Source organism: Aquila chrysaetos, chromosome 2 (assembly GCF_900496995.4).
Source record: "Aquila chrysaetos chrysaetos chromosome 2, bAquChr1.4, whole genome shotgun sequence".
NCBI lineage: Eukaryota > Metazoa > Chordata > Aves > Accipitriformes > Accipitridae > Aquila > Aquila chrysaetos.
The window spans coordinates 20,999,842-21,024,606 of record NC_044005.1 but is presented as its reverse complement, the minus strand read 5'-3'; the positions used below and the strand labels follow the sequence as shown (position 1 = coordinate 21,024,606).

The 24,765-nt window shown below is 40.6% G+C and overlaps 1 protein-coding gene across 1 annotated transcript in view; it reads right to left on the bottom strand.

The window, feature by feature from the left end:
• Positions 1–1,281: 1,281 nt before the first annotated feature.
• Positions 1,282–24,765, bottom strand: part of KCNK10 (potassium two pore domain channel subfamily K member 10) — a 66,246-nt gene continuing 42,762 nt past the window's right edge. The window contains exons 5-7 of the mRNA XM_030043942.1: positions 7,831–8,017; positions 4,529–4,671; positions 1,282–2,517 (exon numbers count right to left, since the gene is read on the bottom strand). Of these exons, the coding sequence (XP_029899802.1) occupies positions 1,894–2,517; positions 4,529–4,671; positions 7,831–8,017 (954 nt within the window). The 3' untranslated portion in view covers positions 1,282–1,893. The remainder of the gene's footprint in view (positions 2,518–4,528; positions 4,672–7,830; positions 8,018–24,765) is intronic.

The window sequence follows — 24,765 nt, the reverse complement described above, 5'->3', positions numbered from 1 at the left end:
TACTCAAAATTTGCATTTGCATTGCCATGCTTCTATTCATAGCCATGGCAATCATGTATTTCAGTGACCAGTTAGATTTTGAGTTGGCTCATTGTGCATAAAAATCTCAGAAACCATCACAGAAAACGAAGCGTGCATTTTTGTGTGTGCAGACATGGGCATGCAATTCCAAAAGTCTGTGTCTGTATGACCTGCAGGTGTCTGTATATTTGACTAGCTTGTAAGACTCGGTATGTCTCTGCCTTCTACATCCATGCTTACTTTACCTATAAACCTACAGTTTGAATTGCAGGATATTTAGGATTTTGTGAAGGTGTAGGGAAAGCATCAGTGATGCAATCGTGTATCTCATTTCCAGCATGCAAAATCTTCTATCTGCAATGACAAACACAGTAGCCCACAGGCTGAGGCTACCAAAATTTAGTGTGTTTTGCAATTCCCATTAATTATTTTGCAGCCTTTTCTTTGAATATTTACTGTGAAGTCTAGGGACATTTGTATTTCTTATATCCATATGTCCAGACACCACAAAAAGATTTTTAAAAAATGCCCACAGTTTGGTTACATTTCAATTTAGTCTAAAAATGCAGAGAGCTCATGTTTAGATTTTATCAAGAAGAAAGATAGCAAATGTCAAACAAAGATAGTACCTGAAAGGAAATAAAACAAATAATGCAAAAGACTTGTTTAAAAAGTTACAAAATATGACAGCATTAATGGCACTTAAAGCTATAAGCACTTAAAAGATTACCACCATATTTTTCTCAACTTCTTTTCCTAAATTTCTTTTTTCTTTTTTTTTTTTCTGAGATTATGACTGCAGCTTATGTCTAAACCCAAACCCAGCAAAAGGGGTAGAGAGCCCTGAGATTCTGTGGTTGCCCTGGCCCTCCTTTGAATAGTGTATATGCTCTTATGTCTATTTTTAAAAATTCAGATTCAGCTACAGAGAACAGCAGTTTCCTGACATGCAACAGCTATAGCTTTCCTTCTGTATTCATAGTCTTACAGCAATAAACTGAAGGGTTTTTTCAGTGGTAGAAAGTGTGAATGAGAAATTCTTTTAAAAAAACAGTTGGCCCACTGTTTTATACACCTAACTGAATATCATTAAATTAATGTTTCTCTTCTTTTAAACAACATAGCATGAGATGTTGCACTTTCTTCATATGCACTTTCTTGCTGTGAGCTTACATTGAATATTTCCTACACGAGAAAAAAAATCCATTTTTTCTTTCCTTTTTTTTTGACACTGGTTAAGATAAATACCCACAGAGTTGGTTCTTTTGTTGTTTTTTTTAATGAAAAGAGCAAGCCGAGCCTTAAATATGTCTATATTGATTTTTCAAACCAGCACCCAGCTGGTGGCTGTGTCCATGGACATTCTTTTGGAGTTTAGAAAGATAATGCATCTGATTCAAAAATGAAAAAAAAAAAAAAAAAAAAAATCTAGCTTGGATCACGTGCCAAAACGTAAACTAAGCCTTACTGAATGTTTCTAGTTCAATCCAAACATTTCTCCTCTTTTTAATCACCAGGGGAAGGCTTTATGGATGCATACTCCATTACAAAGATACACTCTTTTTCATCCCTTTCAAACGCTCTTCTTATGTAGCTGCCATTGCCATGGTTCAGTCTCTTCCTTTGCGTCTTGCCCTGGTAATCTTATACAGGCTGAAATTTCCATGTGCGTAGCTTTCTGTTGCCATTCTGCAGTGCTGTGTTCCTGAATTGTTTTGGCAGAGCAAGCTTGAGTCTTTATGGCACAGTGAAATATTCTTCGATGCTATATAATTCAGACTGAATAAGGAGTCTGTATAAGGCACGTGTCTCAATATATATATGTATATAAAAACACTAACTTTGTTAATTCAAGTCAAGCATCTTTTACATTTAATTTCTGTCTTCAAGTAATGCTTTGTTTTCATGTTCCCTTTCTTTGGTTTCATTGGGGATCACTCCATTCTCCAGGTCCGAGTGCTGCTGGATGCAGTCGGTCAGTACTGCAGTGCTAGAAGAGTTCTCAGAATTACACATCTTCTCTGACTCCTCTTCCTTTTTTTCTTCATCCAAGGAGTAGTTTCGGAAGGTCTCATAAATTTTACGCACATCCTCAGGGATGGTCTTTTTGAGGTCTTTGTTTTTCCTTTTGGTCATCTTAGCAGATGATCCAAACTTGTTAATGATGTTGTCTTCGGATGCCCCCTGCCCGTGCTTGTTGAGCTGATCTGACCCTTTAAGGCGCAGGTTGTTAGGCCTGTTGTTGATGCTTTCCTGAGATGAGGCCTTGAAGCGTCCTGTTTCCAAGGCAGTAAAGACAGAGCGCTTCTCTGGGGAGAGCATGTCTAAGGAGTGGGCTCGCTGGTCCAGGCCCAGGCGCCTGCGCTCCATGCTCCGGATGGTGGCTGCCCGCTGAAGTTTGTCGTGGATCTCCACACTGAGCCGCCTCCGTGTCTCTCTGAACTCAGCCGTCACATTTGCTTTCCACTCAGCTGCGTGGGCCTTTATTTCTCCAACCTTTACAACAACAAGAAAGAGAAATGTATATAAAAAAAGCAAAAGCAAAATGAAGTGACAGTCTTTCTCATAGAAGAGTAGCACAAGCGCTTTCTTGTCTAGCATAGAATCAGAGATCAGTCCCAGCTCCAGTGCATCCATGTAGACCCAAACTTCAGCAGCAAAGTGGCTATACTGGGCAGGCTCTAAACACACCAACTAGTGACTAGCTAATGTCTTGTGTGGCATATAACTTGTCTACCTGTTTCACATTTTGCCACCCCCCACATTTTATAGCTGTGTTACATGATGGCAGGTATTTATGCTAATCCCTCCTTGGTTAAGAATAAAATTCCTGACTTATAACGTCAGTGGTAAATGATCAGGACTGAGTAAAATTAATCACATATAGTTATACCAATATACTTCAGAATAGCACAACAACCAGTGTAGCAATGCAGTAATGTATTTTCCCATATTGCTTATGGATGGAGCTGTTCAGTCCCACTGAAGATTCTGTTCAGTGCTACAAAGCCACAGAGCAATTAACGGAAATACCTATTAGATAATTCCAAGTGGACATTTGACTGATCCAGTCATTCTCAGGGACAAATATAGCTGTCTTTAATGGAGGTTTCCATTGCATAACTGTCCAAACACCGCCCTCTCAAGGCAGCTGGAGGAGGTGTCAACACATATTGTGTGGGCACCATAAGCATGTCCTTAAATGTCTCACTGCTTTGCTTTGTTTTACTCCTTTGCACCTGAGAGCAGAATAATGGCTAAGAATAAAGCACCTACACGGCTGCTGTGTTAAATAAATATTTCTTCCAAAATGAGAAAAAAAGAAGGTAAATGACCAAGCAATATCTCAGTCAACACAGGCCTTTTCCAAAGTTCAGCTAAAGGAGAACAGATTTAGGAGTATGATGTCTGCAAGAGCCCACCAAGGTCAATGGTTTGCTTGGGCTGCTGTAGCCAGAACTCAGTTTCTGCATTCAGTGATCCACAAGGAAGTCATCTTTGGTTCCTCAGGCCAGATGAGCAGGTGTGCATTAGAACTGCATTACTTGTGGGAGCAGGCATCTCACATTCGCCATAAGAGATCAGATTCCCACATGTAGGTGCCTGCTGATGTTCAACCTGACTGCCAAACTCTCTGTGAAGCCCCTTTTTTCACGGAGGTGTGCACGGGACACATCTGAGGCAGCACAGATGTTTTCATAAATGATAAACAGAAGTACCCCTCTGCCAAACTTTGTCTATGTCTGCTCTTTGGCTAACCCTGCCAGGTTTGCTTTGCCAGTAATGCAGAAGGAGATTGCCTTAAAAATTGAAATTATATGATTAACGTCCTCCACAATAGGCTTCAGCTCTAGAGTCATGGCAATTGCCTTCTATTTTCCACTCTTATTTGAGTGACGCATTAGCAATACTGTCTTTGAATCATGGAGGGCTTGTTCTGAGTGAATTTAATCATGTTCTCCCTGATGCTGATTACTCAGTTTCTTCAATTTTTAATAATATGGTAGTCAGTAAAGGGCCTGAATCTAAACTCTTATTCAGAGCCATATTCCGTGAGATAGGGAAAGGTGGGAAATCTCAATGTAAAACCCTGGTTTAAAGGCAGGTTCTTGTCCCATAAGGAAGAGAGCCAACTAATGTCTTCAAAACCTATGCATCTCTAATTTTTAAGAGAGAACACTGAATTTTTTGTCACAACTTTGTAGCTAGTTTCAGAGTGAAGGCTGGCCTCTTTTATTCCATAATTGCAATCCTACTGATGTGTTCTGCGTAGTTGGTAGTACTGATAGAGGTGTAACAACCTAGGTTTCTTCAGTTGCTTTTTTTCCTCCCTTTGTGAAGGAGCTAGAGATCAGAGCTAACTGGATACCAAAGGCAGCCGGTGGAGTAAACCACAGGAAATATCGAGCATTTGTCATGCAGAGGAGCATCCTTCTTTGGACAAGCAGGAACCGGGCACTTAAAGCTCTCATAAAATGACAAACCACTGAGAAATTACTAGTCATACCTCTTCTTTTGTCTTCTTGGACAGGACTCTTAACCAGTCTCCAATCATACTCAGGACAGCAGCAAAATAGGCAAGGCCAACAAGGATCCAGAACCACACTAAGGGTTTATACCACTCCCGGTAATGGATGTCAGCATTTCCTCCTGAAATAAGCATATACTTATGCTTAGGAATCATGAGATGCCAAAATTATGACAAAATAGCTACAATTCTGAGAAATTCCTGAAAGTATTTCTTGACTCTTGCCAACACTACTGTAGTTCTAATAATAGATGAGAGGACTGTCAGATGGGAGGAACGCAGTCTGTTCTTAATTTAAAACTCTTTAAAATTATGTACTGTTCTGCTGCTATGTGACCTGCCACAGCACCTAGTAAACACTTTTCTTTATATTGCTCATACTCTGAAGCAAGTCTGAAATTCCTGCTTTGATAGTACTTGCAACAGCATGAACACATTTCCAAGAAAAAAGTTTGATACAGATAGTCTTCCTTACTCTGAACTGCCTGCAGCCTGGTAGTTGCGAAACTTTACAGTTCAATGCCCTCAGGTTATAGTTTCCAGATTTTTTTGGTTTTACCTACAGGATTCAGAGACCTATATGCAGAAGAAAGAAAAGTAGCTTTGTCTTCCTCTCCAAATTAGGATATCTGACAGGAAGCCAACCCTGCATCAGCCCTCATAATAAGGATATACTGTCTGCTTCGGTATCAGTTATAGAAATGCATTCTCTGGCCAGTGACTTGAGAGGAGATATGGATCAAATGAAGCAACAAATGTCCTATATTGTTTTCAAGCGAGTTTTAGGATAAGCTGGTAAAACAAGTATGTGAGACATTTGGCAACTCTGCTGGACTATGAAGAGCCTAAAATAAATGCAGTATCAGCCAGGCTGCTACCTACCACAGAATAGAATAAACTTTTCCAAAAGGAAGCAACCACAACCTCACTTTTGAGACTCCCAGTCCTATCACAGTGCTAAGTGCACTGCAATAATGAGACAGTGAGAGGCAGGCACAGCCCTGAGCTGAAGAGAGAGTGGCAGAGGCGGCACAGCCACATCCCTCAGTGCAGGTGAAGAAACACCACCTTTGGTGGTACCTGTGTAAATCTCTGCCTGAAGAGCAAGCCTACCAGGGGACTTGGGCAGAGGATTGCATATTTTCTGGACTCTAGTCTTGGTTAGACAAGAGCTAGACACTAGTCTTTATCTCTGTATGACTACAGAGAGCTTTGGGGATTTTCCCCCATTAAAATCACTGGACAACAGAGATCAGTGTTTGCCCCTGAGCTTTTTGCAATCTGAGACATTCCTACAACTCTTTAATTTTACCCAGACTCAGTAGGAGTGTACGTACAGTGATCCAACATCCCTGTGGAAGCTCAGACATTTGAGAATTGGCAGGGACCCAAATATTGGTTTTGATATTAATCTCTCCCCATACACCGCATGAATCACTCTCTTTTTTCCAGTGTTTAAGAGTGGGAAACAATGGGAGGTGGGGGCTGCTGTTGCTATGGTACAACGAGGCTCTTCTGATAATACGTGTCCCTGAGGAAGCTCGCTATGAAGCAGATTGTCTAGGTCTGTCTTATGGAGTAATCAGGCAACTGAGAAAGTATGAGACCACTTTTTTCAGCCTATCAGATACACTGTTTTTTCAGGCTCCATCCACAATTGTATTGCCAACAGTAGTACAAAAACTCCCAAAAGCTGGGGCACGTTCTAAGTGGAATAAATCAGCATAGCTCCACTGATGTGGTTTTACCCAATGCAATGTAGTATTTTCCCTTTGATGTCAAATGGACAGAGATACAGAGAGTTTAAAGTAACAGAAAATAAAAGTGACACAAAATCTGTCCCAAAACCAGCAATGAAACCCAAATCTCCTGGTGATCACCTGCCTTAAACTCTTATCATGAGATCACCTCTGAAGTTTTCTCATTCAGGGTCCTCCATTTGATTTTTGAAAAATCCTGGTTGTTAGTAGCCAGCCAGCTGTGGATTATATTCTCCTAATCATGTTGGATTTAGAACAATTTAATTTAATGTTCAGGGCTTTTTTACTATTATATAATTACAGAAAACAATACCAAAGTGTGTTATGCTTAAGAAAAATATTGTGAAATATTTTTATTTCACACTGTGATACCACAAAGACAGAATATCAATGACCTTCTCTTCACTTTTAAGTGGTTAAAATGAACGAAGCTCATACAATCATTTCTGTATCTGAATGCTCATAAAATGCTTCTTTTTCGTATCTGGGGCTCTCTTTGTTCGGGGCCCTTTTTTCCTCAATAATTCATGTCTTCTATACCACTACGTCATAAAAAAAGGAAGATCACAGCCTTGTCTACAAAAAGACTTGTCTACAGCTCTTCAGCAAAGAAAATTTTATATATTCCTGCACTTGTATTTGAAGATTTTTAACTCATTCATATTTCACTGATTTATGGAAAGTAACAAAACAGTGGCTGTTTGTAACACAGGCATCTTAATGCCTTTAATTAGGACCACTAACAGGAATGAGGTGTAAGGGTCATGCACTAATGGGAAAAAAAATTCAACTTATTTTAACCACCTTTTTGTTAGCAAGGCAGTAGAGTGGAAAAAAAAAAATCTCTCATTTCTCCAGCCAACAATCCTGACTCGCTCTTCTGAAATTGATAAGGATGGATATTTATAGTTCCTGCTAGTACTGTATTAATCTTGGAGAGTATCCCCCTAGCACTGAGATGCATATCCCATTAGTCCTTCTTTTCCTACATCAGTTTTCCTTAACAGGGCAACTGCAATGTCAAAATTTCTGCCAAGGTTAGAGAACAAAATGCAGCTTCTGAAATGCTGCAGCTCCTGTAGTAGGAGCCCACTACTGCATCTGATCAGAGATTTCTCCAGTCTTATGGCTCAGCCCTACTTTCTAAAAGCTTCATCCATTCATCATTTTGGCTACTTGCTTCAGCAATCAGCCTCAGATTGAGACCTAATGGACTAATACAAATCTTGAATTCAATGGGAAAGTCATTTGACTTGTGCATAATTCATTGCACGATAAAGAATAATCAGGACTTCCCAGGCTTGTGTTATCTACACTGCTGAAAGCTTGCAGTCTCCAGATGGCAAGGCACCTGGATCTTAAATCAACCTGGTGTCCTATTGCACAGTAACCCCAACAGAAACACCTGGCATCATTTCACTGGAATATAACACATTGTGAAAAACGTCCTCTCTATCACCAGAAAACAAATTCTAAGAGCCAAGGCCCTTATGAACAGCACCTAGGCTCAAAGCTGCTCACCTGCTACAAAGTCACCGAAGCCAACGGTAGTCAGAGTGACAACCACAAAGTAGATGGACTCCAAGGCTGTCCATCCCTCGATGTGTTTGAAGATAACTGCAGGAATGGTCACAAAGACAATGCAGCCTGCCAGGATGAAGAGAATGGTGGAGATCACCCGAATCTTTGTTTGACTCACTTGCTTTTTCTAGAAAAAGGAAATAGCAAAAGAAAAAAAAAATATTTGAGTGGATTTCTGGGACTGTATAGCTTGTGAATGGCAGACTGCTCATGCTGGTGTGACCTGGTATTTCTCTTTCTGCCTTTTGTGAGCTTATTAGGTAGAAAAGAACCCTCCCTCCCCATTAGTGAGAGCCCTCCCTGGGCAACAGTGAACCTCTACATTTGGCCCCAGAAAAATGGTGATTCCCATTTTCCATGCACTAGGCAGTCACTAACCTACCAGAAACACAGCCTGGAAAAACAGTCCTGAGCTTCAGAAAGGCTCCAGTACACTCCAGTTCGGGTTCAATGTGTAAGAAAAAGTGCACATTCACACCTCCATACATACATATGTACACCCACATTGCCTCACCAGCCCCAAGCATTCAACAAGCAAGACCAAGACTGAAATGAAAATAAACCCTGTTTTTCTTCTAAACCCCTGAGATTTTATGTAGAAATAATATGTGCTTTGGGTTTTCTAGACTTTCCTTGACTCAGGATTTCCATATTTCATTCACAAACATGAAGGTTAAACCTCCTTTTCAAAAATAGATAGCTATATTATCGGTTTACTCCAGAAATAAAGGACTTACGTCAAATACCAAACAACCTGAGATAAAATTACCTATGCAAATCCATACTGGAAAGCTCTTGAACAAAGAGTATGTGTGTTACTGGCTGCTACAAACCGAATACAAATATAAGCAGTGTAATTGCAACATTTTACACTCCTAGATCATATAAACTCTCACTTTATTTAATATAAACCCTAGATTTTGTTTCCAGTAATACTGATGCAAGCCTGGATTAACACAACTGATGGATTTATTTCAGGTTTTCTGTGCTGTAAGTAAACTCAAAATTCAATAGTTTCACAAGAAACCTAGAAATTACTAGCAATCTTACTGTGGATTAATTACAGTGGCAGTGTAAATTCTGTATTTATCCTGGAAAACGAATGTGGAGGTCACTGTAAGTGACTTATTTCCAAATTAGTTTTCCAAATCAAGTATCTCCCTTAACCCAGAAGTGAGATCTCATTTCAGATTAGGACATTGACTAGACAGGAAATAATGTCTCAAGTTATCTTTATAATATACAGGGGGGATATTGCCTGAACTTGTTAATATCTAACCAGTTTGTGAGCAGTACTACTGCTTCCACGAAAGCATGAGTGTTTATTTTAGAGGTGCAATGTCTGACCATCACTAGGCACTCATGTGACCTGGGATACTCTGCATTTAGAATGCAGGTAGCAGAATAAATATACGGTATTTCAGAAATAGTTTTAGTTCTGAAACTGTTTGACATTATTATCCCTCTGCTTAATTTTTTTCTTTTTGTGTGTGTGCATTGTTTTCTGTGTCTGGCTGAACAAAAACAGTTAAATAGGATTAGTAATACAATGCCATAAATAAGATTAATCAAATACAAGACATGGAAAAAACTGCCACTGAAGAACCAAGGTGAAAAACAACACAAGAATGTAAAACTTGACTTGACTTCTTATTTACTTTTTTCCTGGGGAGCCATTTTGAGCAGTTTGCTAAAATACTAAAGGCTGATCTAGCTTCTTTAAGAGTTATGAACACACGTTCACAATGGCAGGATTTCACTTACTTATGTGTAGTGAAGGGAAAGCAACTGATCACATGGATGCTACATGGTGTCTTAGACTGGCACACTAGCTTTTGGTCATGGAGGACCAAGATTTAACCAAGTTCTTGTTTATTTACTGGTTTGGTCAACGTTACTTATTCGCTTCCACTAAATGCTTCAGTTTCCTGGCACGTAAAAATGAAATGGCAGACACCTCGCTACAGTGGAAGTTACGAGGCCCACGCAGTGCTGTATAGTACTGGGAATCCTTGGACAAAGTACTTTGGGGTTGCCAAGCACTACTAGCAAAGCAAAGTTATGCATAGTAAACCTTCCTCCAGTCCCCATACAGCAACATTAAAATGCATTTCAATACTTATCAGGATTGTCTTGTCTCATGGTAAAAACAGGAGTGGAAAGAATGGCCTACCAATCTGTACCAAATGGTCAGGACATCGACTTGTTCATGAGTGATAAATTCAGCCAAAGGTTGTTAGGTTTTTTTAAGTAAAAACACTAACGATGTTAATGAGAGGCTCTGCAGAAAGGCCTGACTCATGGTTATTGTGCATCTCAGTTACTCCCACAAAAGTGGAGCAGCTGAGGCTCTATTTTTTTCCCTACTCTTCCACTGGTACAAATGAAGTCGAAAAGCAATGGTGAATCAAGCACAGCATTTTTAGAGCTACTGAAAAGAGCACAAAAGCAATACTCAGAAGCAGAATTACTTAATGGACAGTGACACCTGAAATTCAACATACAGGTGAAAAGGGGGTCTTTTTACAGTTAGATATGCATTCTGGGGATATTCACAGTAGAGTATAACTGCTATAGACCCAAAAAATGCTAAGGCATAAACATCATTATTCATGGAATATGTACATTGTAGTATTCATACGTTACAAAAAGGTTGGCTTGCATGTTTTCCTTGTGGAGGGAGTTGGCCTTGCTATTTTCCTACAAAGAACATTATTTTGTGCTGCCCGGGTTCTCAGGAATGAGGAATGCAGCCTTTACATTTCAGTTTTGGCACAGTTGTATTAAGATGAGACTAGATTAGCCTAAACCACTGCAGTATTACACTGTACCAAGTCATTATTAAAAAAAAAAAAAAAAAAAAATATATATATACACTCATGGCTGAGAAATCTTGAAAGGTTCATACCTCAGGCCTTTGACTTTGACTGAGTCTGAAAAATTAGGCTGGTATTTTCACAAGAACAGAAAAAAAAAAATCCCCTAATTTCTGCAAAGGAAGTTTTTTCCTCAGGACAGTATATTTCAGAGGAACAGCGATCTTATGCCTTTTTGATACTTTTGCTCTTTTTTTCAGCCTAATGCCCTGGTCACCATGGTATAGAATTGGTTTCCCACTTGCTTGCTTTTCTTGCCACCTCTCCCTCCTCCTACCTGGCCTTGTTTTACCATCCAGGCCTCTGTAGTAAGACTCCAGATAAACTCATCAAGTACTGCAGGCCATTGCAGTGTAATAGATCTGCCTGTCAAAGAAACTTAGGTATACCCAGTGTTCCCACAGTATATGAACTTTTAACAGCCTTGTGGAAAATGCTCTCCAGCTGTACGCTGGATTTACTAACAAACAAGAATTGCATTTAGGATTCTAACACTGAAGGAACTCTTTGTTTTAAATAGTATTTGCAATCTGAAGCCAAACACTGGCAAATAGCTGAGTAACTCCAGCCAGGCTAACACATCCTCTGAGCCCATTTTGAGGCATAAATGCAGAATTTTCTGTGTCAAAATGAAACAGTAAGAGAGGCCTTTCTCCAGCAATAGTAGTTCATCTCATAGTGGTTTAAGTAAAATGAAAACACTTTTGAAAGAGCTGTTTTCCACTTTTTTTTTTTTAGTTTTGTTTTACCAACAAGTACTCTCCACATTGATGGAGCAGATAATTTGTGAGACATTCATCAAATATAAATAAATTAGTGCCTGCTAATGAGAAAGGCCTCAATTTAAATCCACCTTGAGATAATCTGGAAAAGATTAAAGTAGGAATCTAAGAAGAAAAGATGGAGACTTTTCAATCATATAACAACCTATGAGGGGTCATTTCCATTTACTAATGAAGGTGCTGATTCTACTCTTAAGGTGGTTAATCATAGAATAGAATCATGGAATCATTTAGGTTGGAGAAGACCTTCAAGATCATAGAGTCCAACCGTCAACCATGCCTACTAAACCATGTTCTGGAGTACCTTGTCCATGTGGTTTTTGAACACCTCCAGGGATGGTGACTCAACCACTTCCCTGGGCAGCCTATTCCAATGCCTGACAACCCTCTCAGTAAAGAAATTTTTCCTAATATCCAACCTAAATCTCCCTCGCTGCAACTTGACACCATTTCCTCTTGTCCTATCTCCAGCCTCCTGACAGAAGAGACCAGCACACCCCTCACTACAACCTCCATTCAGGTAGTTGTAGAGAGCGATAAGGTCTCCCCTCAGCCTCTTCTTCTCCAGACTAAACAGCCCCAGCTCCCTCAGCCGCTCCTCATCAGACTTGTGCTCCAGGCCCCTCACCAGCTTGGTTGCCCTTCTCTGGACACGCTCCAGCACCTCAATGTCTTTCCTGTAGTGAGGGGCCCAAAACTGAACGCAGTACTCCAGGTGCGGCCTCACCAGTGCCGAGTACAGGCGGACGATCACTTCCCTGCTCCTGCTGGCCACACTATTGCCGTTACAAGCCAGGATGCATTGGCCTTCTTGGCCACCTGGGCACACTGCCAGCTCACATTCAGCTGGCTGTCAACCAAAACCCCCAGGTCTTTTTCCGCCGGGCAGCTTTCCAGCCACTCTTCCACAGGCCTGTAGCGCTGCGTGGGGTTGCTGTGACCCAAGTGCAGGACCCGGCGCTTGGCCTTGTTGAATTTCATACAGTTGGCCTCAGCCCATCGATCCAGCCTGCCCAGATCCCTCTGTAGAGCCTTCCTACCCTCAAGCAGTTAAGTGCTAAACAGGCAAAATCACTGCATATAACATCATCTTGTTCCTATTATTTCAAACAACCTAATGTCAATCTGCTCCAGTGACAAGAGGGGTGAGGACAGACATTCTCATGGAGACATCCTTATCAGTGGAATTTACTTCTTATGCATCTTTTCCATCAATGAGTGTGACCTTGCTCTTTCCTTGTTTTCTATTACATACACTGGGGTCTTATAGGTTTTGGTCTTATCCAATAATTTCAGGAGTTAAAAGAAATCCCTTTTTCTTTCTCCTTTTATCTCTCTCTCTCTGGTCATTAATTCAGGCACAGTTTTTCTGACCTAAATGTTGACAACAACAGGACCAAACAAGGTTCTTAAGTTCCCAAGCTGAGGCCACAGGCATGATACATAGTCCTTCCAAAATGGAGTAGATACTGTTTTTTCCAAGTAGAAGACATTAAGCATGGGATAAAAAGATGCTACAGCCACTTTTCAGACTAGGCTAAATGCTAAATATAAGGAATATATATTATTTCCATGAACAGCATATTTCAAATATGCATATTCCAAGATTTTGTAGTGTCACCTCCCATTTCACAGAAACTCCCCCAATATACAGTACTACTCAACCAAAAGTAGCACTGGAACATTTGCTGCTTCACAGTGAGCTCAGATGGTTCTTCTGTCTTCCAAACATTTTCTTTTCTGAATTCCTGACAAATATCCCTAAGACTCCAAGCAAGTTGTTTACCTTTTTGGCTAGATGACCAATGGCATATTTTTAGTGCTGGTATACTATGCCTTCATGGAACATGCTGTCCTCATCTCTCCACAAGGCTCTGCATTTTGGAGCACTCCTCCCAAGAAAACACATTTCTTTAACATTTCTTTTGTCCCCTTCACCTACTCTTAACTTTATGCCCTCTCCCATGCTGCCAGCTGTTCTTGGAACAGATTGTCTCTGCCCATGCACTAATTAAACAGCTTGTCTTCTAAATCACTTTCTCCAGATCAAAATATTTTAAAAAGAGGAAAGCCAGTTTTTGTACTCAAAGCACAAAACAGAATATCAGATACATCGGTTCTACTTTCTTCTCTGCCACAAACATTAGGTATGTCCTTAGTCAAAACATTTTTGCTAGGCTAGTGTAGACAGTGCAGGTGGACATAGGTTCACACTGCTTGCCTTTCAGATCAGTCAAATGCAAGTGAGCTCTGGTCCAGAGCCTGGCACATACCTCAGTAAAGTGTGATGCCCATCTCAACAGGCTGTACAGAAAGACTGGCACCGCACTGGGCTTACAGAGCTCCTCAGTGATCAGCGGTATGGTTGCCTCAACATCACTGCTGCCTATACCTGTCACTGTGGATTTCATTCTGCCTTGTCCTAGCTCCTTCACATTCAAAATGAGACTGAAACAAAATGTAATTTAAATATCACTGGCTTGGAGATAACATCTAAGAACAATATACGAATCTTTTGTTCTTCTGTGTTCTCTGAACACAGCCAGTACCAGCCAGCTCCAACAGACCCACTGCAGGACACCACTGAGCCCCTCAGCCACGATGGTGGCACCTCTGAGAAAGTGTATTTAAGAAAGGGCAGAAATGCTGGACAGGCAGAGGAGGAGGGAATAACAAGGTCAGGGGAGTGGGAGGTGCTCGATGGCAGAGCAGGCACTTCCCTGGAGAGACTGTGGCCCGTGGAGGACCAGCGCTGGAGCAGACGAAAAGAGTTGAGAAGGAAGGATAGGCAGAGGGTGTTACGGATGCACACATAACCAAATCCAACAGGTCTTAAAACTCAGATTTATTCTTCAGTAAAAAGTTAGTTAGAAGTCCGGTAACATTTTATAAACCACAGGCTCAATGATGTAAAGAGAATTAATACTACACAGCCGACTCAAGAATCCCTGAGATTTAAAGTGATGGCTCAAAATGTGCATATCACTCCCCTAAAAGCTGAGGGCTCTCTCCCTCGAGGAGTTACCTCGGGCGGTGCCCCGACCTGAGGGGGAGTCCCCGACTGCAGACCCACTGCTCCGAGGAGGACTGATTGCAACGTGTCCTCCGGCGGGACCCCGTTTGTACCCCTGTCGAATCTGACCTGTGGTCATTTAATTCTATTGGCCAGGAGGGTCTCCTGAGTGTACCTGGTGCATCTCGATTGGCCAGTTCAAATTTCAGCCTGCGGCCTCCAGGTTTTAGGGGTTTTTTCCCTTCCCCTTCTCCCTGCCTGGAGAAGTTTTGTTTCCTGCTGGTGGGATGGGGGGGGAGTGTGCTGACCACTGTGTGCTGACCCCAACCCCTGTGCCATTCACCACCGCACTGGAGGGACTGAGTGTGACCTGTGGCAATAAAATGGGTGGAGGAGAGCTGTCTGGAGTGATCTGAGCCTGGGACTGAAGCTGAGCCTGGGAAAAGGGGGAGGAAAAGCAATTTGAATGTTTGTCTTTTTTTTTTATTTCCAAATACCCAACTCAGTACTTTAAAAATTATACTAATTGGCAATAAATTAAATACCTCAAGTCAAGTCTGTTTTGCCCATGACAGTACTTGTAAGTGATTTTGCTGTCTTTATTTTGACCCACAAGCTTTTTCACTCTCATTCTTCATATTTTCTTCCCGCCCCACTGCAGGGAGGAGAGTAAGCAAGCGGCTGTGTGGGTGCTTGCTGCCAGCCAGGGCTTACTCACCACATTAATAAAGAAGGCAACACCCCTTGAAAGCATAGCAGCAGAATTCTAAATAACGTATTTTAAAATATATACAAAATTTCAGACACCTCCATGGGTTAAGAACAGTAGTTTGAACCATTCAACTAGAGATGGGCTTCCCCCACTCTGTCTAAAACTAGCTCTTTTGGTGCCTCAATGCTATTTTAATTCTCATGTTTTAAAAAGAACGCTGCTATTGCTGCACAAGAAGATGCAAAATCCATTCCCTATTTCTTAACTGTAGAAAGTACCATAGGGGAGACAGATATAAAAAGCTGAAAGCACTCACATTTGTTACTAAGCTTGGGAGAGGCAGTCCTGAATACATGCAAGGCACAGGTCAGTGTAAAGAACGATTGTTTTTACATTGCTGTTTTTCCCCATAAAACCACACTTCTGCGTGGTGTTTTTCTAGACCCAGACAGAACACGCAGCAAGCTTCTCACAGAGCAGCAGCTTTCTCTAATGTTATTTTTGTAAACCTCTAGGCATGGATCTTGCTGCAGTCGTAATGTGAGTACTTATACTGTGTTATGAAAATACAGAAACACTGGCTCGGAAACTTTCTAGGCTTGATATACTCCTTTTCAGCCTTCATCCTCTCTCTAGAAAGCACACATAAGGCTTTCTGATATGCACCAACTAATTTCTGTACATTGCTTATTACGCTACTGAAGAAATAAAAATAACAATAACGAGCCCAAACCTCTGTTCTGGCTGAGCTGTGTTCAGCCCAAGAAAAAAAAAAAAAAGTTGAATAAGAGGGATCCATGTATATATATGCTTTTCTCAGACATTGAAGCAGACAAAGGACAACAGAGGCTCATGGCACAGACCAGACTTAAGCAATTTCAAAGGATGCTCACAGAGACCGAATTTGGAATGTGTTGCTCCTTTCTGAGTTACACCTATATTCCCCTCTCCCAGGGAGTGCAAGAATGGGTTAATAACAGTTGCTCCACATCAATTCCCTGTACCTGAATGGATTTTACCTTGCCATTCCTGGTAACCCTGGTTTTGATCAGTGTTGAGTCAATGCTTTCATCTTGTTCATCAGTGCAATTCAGGGGAAAAAGTAAAATGCTGTTATGATGGTGCAAAGAAAAGTGCCACGTAGCAGCAAGGCTAGATTTATGAGTTTATGCTCAGCATCTAATTAAGAAATTTGCTACCTTCATCCAGCCTGTACATAACCTTGAAGCAGCATCTCAAGTGGGATAGTAGCACAGTCCTCATGGCTGGGATGAGGCACCATGTACAGGTACCCTCATGAAGTAATTTCTATCTATTGCCTTTCAAGATCCATTACCTCCCTCACACTCAGTCTTTGATGCTTCCCCAAATGTTGCCCACAGGAATTTTGGAGGATATTCTGAAGAACACTAACAAAAATGGCTCTACATATTTGTTGGGGGAGAGAAGGGATCAACAATTACTGTATTATGAGTGACATTGTGTTGCAGTTGCATTTCTGTCTTGCTTTTCCTTTACCCCCTATTTTGCAAACTTAAACAATCTTGAGTTTAGGACTGTCTTTAGGATATAAATCAGGTTTTCAGAGATGGCAACACCTACATCAAAACCCTGGCACATAGGATTTGGTATTTCAGCACAGCACTGTCAGGAAGACAGAGAAGTTTCCACAGCAATATGACCAAAACTTGAGGCAATAACAAAAAGAGGATATTCACCATTAGTACTTAGGAAAGAGTTTAACTTTCAGGCTGATGGTTGAAAAGTTCACATGTTCTTTGGCACTAATCAGCAGCTTCCACTGAAGTATCTTATTTTTTAAGCTTCAGACAGAGTATCTAAGAAACCCTAGCTGCTCAGTAAACTGTTAATCATGCTTTCAGCTCCTGTTTGTCTTGTGTTTCATGAGAGATAATTGCTTGAGACTCACAGGGTTTATTTCCAGTGCACTTCACTGCAATTAAAAGTTATGTGACTAATAGTAATTTTTGCAGGAAGCAGGCAGGTATAGTTTTACCCTTAAGAACAGTGGTTCCTGAACATTTCAAACCATAAAGAAGGACCGTTTAACTCACTTCCTTAACAAGAAAATTGGGATTCAGGATCTGCATGGAAATGCAACTCCTTGCCACTGCTTACCCTAAGATCATTCTGAATACTAAACTGGTTTCAAACCAAATGAGAGGTGGCAAAGACAGGGCTTTAATATAAAGAAAGAAATAGTGCTCATCTTTTTTCACCACAGAAAACAGAAAAGAAGCAGATAGAGGGAACAATAGGTGGCAAAACGACAGAGATCATATTCCAGAGATAATCCCTGATGTACATAAAAAATAGCCTGAGTACATTCAAATTAACGGTGGAAGAAAACCCTTTCCTGAAAACATACTTCATCATTACTCTATTGTTTTTATGTTCTTCTTTAATGATCATAAATCATCATCCATAGGTTGATCCATCATCCTCAGAAGGGTTTGGAAATCCTTCTACTAAGCGTCAATTGCCAAATACTCTCTTAGCTTGCACTTAAATCAGTTTTTTAGCCACTAATTGCCTACTACACCCGTCTTTGGTTTATTAATTAATTCTGTGTAAACATTCAAGCAGGTGCTAAAATATTAGGCACCCTACAAAAAAAAGCTAAGTAGGTGAAGAAAAACCCTGAAGATAACGGGATCTTGGGTTCATATACTACAATAGCTGCAGTCTATCCACAATCAGAAAGCAATGTAATGAAAATTGCTTCCTAAATGAAAAAACAACTATTACAATTTACTGTAATACAGATAGATACCTGAACAGTGATAAATAAAGCCTTTATATTAATCATGGATTCCTGACTAGTTTTTGTACAATATTCTGCTTTTAAGAGCTGTAAAATACTATAGGCACTGCGGTTCAGTGACAAGAGTATGACTCCAGTAAGAAGAATTATTTAAGGTTTGAACCTCTAATAATTCTAAATAATGAACAAAACAATAATGAAAAGATATTAAAAGGCTTCACGTAAATGGGCAAAACAGTACAAGACTTCCTCTGAAGCGCCCTGTAGTCAACAGCTACACTGTGCAGTGCCTAACACTCACAGAAAGAGGTTTTACAGTAATACCAGTGATAATTACTTTGAGGGATGGACTTCAATGCATATCGGGTTTCAGTTTTGGTGCACTGGAGCTGACTTGAGATTTCCAGATAACACTATACTCTGGATTTAAGCTAGTTTTAAAACCTGGTTTTACAATAGTCTTTCCTCCTCTATTTATACTATCATTTTTTTATTGAGACTGATTTGATTCTAAAATTGGAGCAATTATTCTCTCTTCCTGGCGTTGACTGTTCTCCCTTCTTAGAGCTGCTGCCTTCTCTTTCTAGCAACCCCAGGAATGCCCTTTCAACTACCACCAGGCTCAACACCTCCTGGGGCTCTCTTTAGAGGTAGACTCAGTTCAAGACCTTCATGATCCTCCCTTTGAAGTTGCCTCAGGCTGATGCTATACTTCTCACAAGACCTTACAGGCCTAACAAACATTGTTGATAAAACCAAAATGTTTAAAAGATCTTGCAGAGATGTCAAGATCTGAATTTAACTGTTCAAGTTAATATTAACCCTTAAATTATATGCCAATTTGGAAGGGCTTATTGACTTGCAGGATTAAAGAAAGATGTGCTCCACAGCCAGCCCATGCAAGCTTTAGACTCTAAACTCATACTTGGCAACAGACCAGTGGATAAGAAGAAATCAGCAAAGGTTTGCTGCACTTAAGTTACTTTCCCTGAAGCAGATTAGCTGTAAGCACCACTAACTGAATTAAATACCCAGTTAGAGGAAATAAAAAGCCAAAAGCTGGGATCCATAGATTTTGCCATGAATTTTTTAGTACTAGCGTACTATCTGAGCACTCCGCAGAAAAAGATACTTTCCTTCATCTCAAATACAGTGGAGAGGGAAAGTGATCCAAAGAGTAAAAGCAACATATTCAAGACCATACCACAAGCCAGCGTTTGAACCTAAAACAAAATCCAGAGACAAATTTGGCTCTGGTGGATGAAGAGTCACTGCATGTAATGAAGTCACAGCCTGCACCATTAGTTGTTTAGTTCACCCATAGGATTATCATTTGCCTGTATCTTCTATTGAGCACTGGAGCACGAGGACTACTAAAGCAGGTGATGATCAAAAGCAAAAATAAAACTTCCTGCTATCTTTCCATCACCACAATTAAAACACCAGTTAGAAAAATGAAAGAAGATGTGGCCTGCAGCATCTCAAAGAGAAAGGTATTTCAGAGGCAGGCATTGTAAATTTACCACTCCTGTCTTTCATCCTCCAGTTCAACTCCATAAGCATCTACGGTCACTCTTCTGCTAGACATACTACAGTAAAATGTCCAGATGGCCCTGGGTCTGGGCTGCTTTACATCCAAGAAAAGCAATTAGAACAACTCTTGTTAAGAAGGGCATTGAAGGAGTCCAGGCAGGAAGGAGCAGAGAGAAGAATACATTTGTAGTGTACAGAGAGACTAACAGTCCTCTTTGTAACAGATAAGTTCCCGATGAACTAGAGGAGAATGCACCCAGAGTTTTCCAAACTGGAGCACCTGTCTTGACAATGAAGTCCTGAATTTCAGGAGTGCTCATGTATTTTCACTTAAAAAGGTGTCAGACAATATTTTTTGAGAGAAGGATTGACATATGCTTCCTCACTACTCCCTCTTGTTTTCTGCAGAGTGAAACTCCTTTTCAAGAGGATGGAGTGAGGAGTGCACTTATCAGAAATGGTTCATAATCCACTCCAGTATAGTGGGAGATACACTGTTTGAATTTCCATATGCTTAAAAAGTCATAGTCCTGAGGCCTTATTTTCCTGAGGACAGCACATCAGCCTTAAGTTGCCACAGACAAATGATTCAGAAAAGTCTAATATCGCAGCACTGACTGTTTTTAGACAGTTACTTTTGGTCTAAATAAATTTTGATGAGGAAGACAAGCGGAAATAAACAGAGGTAGAGCATGGTGTGTCCATGTTCAGTATGCTAACTGCTGTGTACTGCTCTTCCAAGGTTCTCTTTCTGCCATGCTCTGTGTAGTTCTACACAAATACTGCAAGTTATGGATTCTTACAGTACCTGCATTCCTTAATTTCACTTTTATCATCAGCTAATTTACAAAAAGCATCTCTTCAGATTTAAAACAGAGGAACTGAAAATGAAATTAGAATACTCACCAGATTCGTAAGTCTCTATGGATGTATTGCTGGCAAGCACTAGAAAGTATCTAGATTTTTTATGTTGTACATCTAGATAGTTCACTAAGATAACTTAGTGATACCTAACTGCAAAATTCAGATCTGGGTCTAGGTTTTGTTCTAAATCACCTCTAAACTTCAGGATGCTCAGATTTGAAATGTACATTCAGGTGCATAACTACTTGAAATAAATATCACCAAAGTATCTACATACATAAACCAATCCTTTGTTGACCTGCAAGCACCCCTTTTTTAATGTTGCTCAGGGAACTGTGACTCTCAGATGGACCTTTAAGTTGTTACAGGCAAAAGAACAGATAGTGAGCTGAGACTGCTTACCTCGATTTGTTCTGGGTTTGTAAATCAGTGCTCTAAAACACTTTTTATCTGTACAAGCTCTCACCACACAGATTATTTTTTCCTGAGCAAGTTATTCTGCTGTGTGGGGAGCAAAACAGAAGCAGCTTCAAAGAACCAAATTCCCAACTAGTGAGAGAGGCACAGAATCACAGGAATCAAATGAAAAATGTTTCAAGTCAGCATAGTCTGTGGTCTGCATAATGTTTCTCTCCGAGGCTACATCACCTTTGGTCTTTTCGTAACAAGTTGATCTTGTGTATGAGGAAAGCATTTGCATTTCTTCCTCAAGGTTTTCCTGCAGGTAACTTACCAAGTTCCTATGAAACATTACTTCCGCGGGTGAAGGGGAATTCTGTGAATTATGAGGGAAAATTTCCTCTGTCATGTAGTGAGTGGCTGTTTGCTCCTACTTTCCCATTCTCCTAGCAGTATCTTCACATCAGCTTCACTTAATCTCTATCATCCCTAGCCACTGCTTTCAACCTCTCAGCCTTACTTTGTCTTTAATTTCCATCTGGCTTCTCCCCTCTAGAACTTTCTGCCTCACAACCAGCCTGCCATCTGATACTATCACATCCTTTTCTCTGCCTATATATTTTCCTGTCCATTTAAAAACACTGTTTACAAATCAGTGTTTCCAGTCTTAGGACACTGATGCCCTGTTCCTGTCTGGTTTCTATGGTATCAAAGTGCTAATAACCAATAACAGAATGTAATTATATCTACTGTCTTTACTGCAACAATAAGAAATTCTTACTAGATTATGGAAATGTAGGATTCCTTTCTGGTGACTGACTTTTTATATTTCTCAGCCATTTTGTTTTGGTGGAAATGTCCCAGGAAATTGTTAGGCTAAGCTCTGAACGCTGAAATTTCAGCTCATAAATCTCGTACCATTTTGGAATAATACTGTGTACATGCACCAGTAGGTTGAATTTCACACCCCATCCTGACAGCTCTGTCCAGAGACAGGATGCCAGCAGATGGCAGATTGATCATTGCACTGGACTGTTCCACTGTGGAAGTTCTTGAGTGAGTGTTTTTAAAAAAATTGTAGCTTTTTTCCTTACAGAAAATCACAGTGAATAACACCATATTAAAAAAGAAAAGATAGGATGTTGATATCGTCAGTGGGTGTAATAACACACTGATGCTGGCTAGTAACAAAATGCAATAAAAAAAAATAAAAGAGATTGTGCTGATTTTTGGTATATTTTGATTAGCTGTCAGGAATTGGAGAGGAAACGTTTCCATCAGTCTTCCATTAATTTAATCTGTTCGAAAACACACGTGTCACATTGTATATTCAGAACTACAAATAGGCTCTTACTAGCGAACATACCACTTCTAGGTTATAATACATTTCTCTATTAACCGTGTGCCGAATTTTGAATTCAGTAACAACAGTGCAAATCCAGAATGATTTCACTGGTTTGCCTAAGCAGTATTCTGGTTTTGAATTTCTGGCTTTGGGAATGGTCTCATCTGAAAGTTTGATTCAGCTGCCAAAAATGAGAAGAACCGATGCTGCTATGGGGCTGGAAGAGAAAGCACAGGGTGGGGGCTGCCTGGCAGGAAGCAGATGGGGTCCCTGGGTATGGCATTACCCTTGTGAAGAAGAGGTAAAGGTACTTCAAGGAAACCTCAAACAGCTTTTTGAACAGCAAACTTTGCTGAGAACTCACTCACCAGTCCTGCACTGGTGTCAGGTATAATGCTACAGGTTTAATGTGAGCAAAGGGAAAGAAGAGGATGAGAGAGAGCAAGGGGACAGATAATAGAACAAATGGAAAGACAGAGGGGAGACAAAGAAAAAAGACTGTATTTTTAAGTGTTCCTCCTCTGCACAGTTACTTTCCTGTACAACGTTTCTTTCCCATGAGCTATTTTCCATTCATTTTTGGATAAGGAATTTGTAAAGACAATTTCTGTCACTTGTACAGTAACAAAAGAGATCAGAGAAGCCAAAAATCTCTAAAAAGAAGTTAACTCTCTAAGATAAAGAGTAGCTAGGGTAGATCTCATGTATTCAGAAAGACAAACAACAAAGTTGAGGAAAAGTAGAGCTTTGGTAGTTGCTAAAAGAAAGCTTTCCACCAGCTCTTACTCCTGCCCCAGCTCCAGCCCCGTCATCCAACTAAGAACTACTTTTCCTCAGACTGTTTCAAGGTTAAGGTAATGTCTACTGCTGTCTTTCAGAAGAAAAAAAAAGAAGAAAAAAGGTGTATATCATTTTCATAACACTTACACGTCTCTCAAATCTAGTGCACACCATTTCCCAAGAGATCAATGGGCAAACAGGTTCTATAAGCTGAAAACCTGGAAGACAGGGAGTAGATGTGTCTGTTCTGACAAGTCCCTGGTTCAGTGAAGTGTGAGCTGTCTACAGAGGCATTGCATGTCTGCACAAAGTAGTGCATTTTCTTGAGACATGAGCTTCGGGGTGCAGCCTTGCCACCATCCATGTCTGGCTGCTTGCTCACATCCCTGTATTGCAATTCACGCTCTACCAGCTGTGTTGCCAGACCTGTCCTCAGCCTCATGCTGTAAGCCAGAGGAGTGAAAGCAGTAACCAAGTCCAGGAACTGCTCACAGTGGCTTCACCTCAAAAGCCAGAAAATCCTGGAGCACTCTCAGAAGCACGTTGTACCCAGGCTGAATGCCTGTATCTCTACTGAACTGCAAGATGAGGGAAGATCTGTCAGGTTATGCTTGTCCCATCTACTTCCAGTAAGAATCTAAACACTCGTTACAAGATTTGAATAAAGACTATCTGAATTTAGCCTATATTTAACTCATGATAATGACAGCTGCTGCATTCTGTAACTGTGCACTCTGCCTATGGAGTGCTTTACTTTCTAACTTTAGATACTTGCAGCCTCTGTGTGTACAGAGCAAGCCAAAAGAATGGGGTTTGTTCTGCTGTTTATTATAGAAACAGTCTCAGGTCGTTCATAAGATCCCTCACATATGTAAGATAGCAATAGCTCTTTTATGGTTTTGTGCCACCTTGGAATGCATATTTAATTTCTGTAGTGTCTGGAGAGCTTTGCCAGCTGAAAATAATTACAAGACTTGTCAAATTTTTAAGTAGATTTTGAGTTTGTATGTGATTTTCTCAGATGGGCCGGGAGGACAGATTCATCACTGAACCCAAATACTGAATGCTTGTAACCAGTGCTAGTGAATCTGGTGGCACTCTACGTATCCATTTTCTGGGGAATCACACTTGTATGCATGTGAGAACCAACTAGTAGCCAGGTTCTGCCTCAGATTATTGAAGATGAGACATATAGAAAAAATCACTAGCTGAGTAGGGAGGGCTTGCGTGAGGGATGCTTTGGTTTATGTCTCTGACCTGGTTGATGTTTATTTACTTGTACCAAACACAATTTCTACAGTAGGACAGATGGCACAGACCTGCCAAAGCGTGGTGTTTGGGATACCTCCTTGTATCCCAGGCAGCGTCACTCTGCCAGTGCTCCCATTCCTAAAGTGGTACATGAAAAGTTTCTGTTTTAGAAGCGTTATTTTGCAATGAAATACTTCCAGCCCTACCTAGTCACAAATGATTAGTTGTTTTCCTGGTTATCTACACACCAAAACAGTGGCAACATTTTGGATTACAAGATGAGCAGTGGCATGTGTCCAGATCCTTCTGCTGAAATATTCTTTTGATACTGGGGGTATAGTGTGTATTTGATAAAAGCAGATCTCTTTCCCCCTTTATGGAGTTCAAATTGTTCTTAAAATTCCCACAGAGTGCATGGGCTGATCACTGCAATAACCAAATGTGGCATTCTTAGGCTCTAATTTGTGCTGCTAATTAATGTAGGTTTGGTGAGGCTCCACACAGGTCATGTCAGAGGCAGCAGAAGTGCACTAGC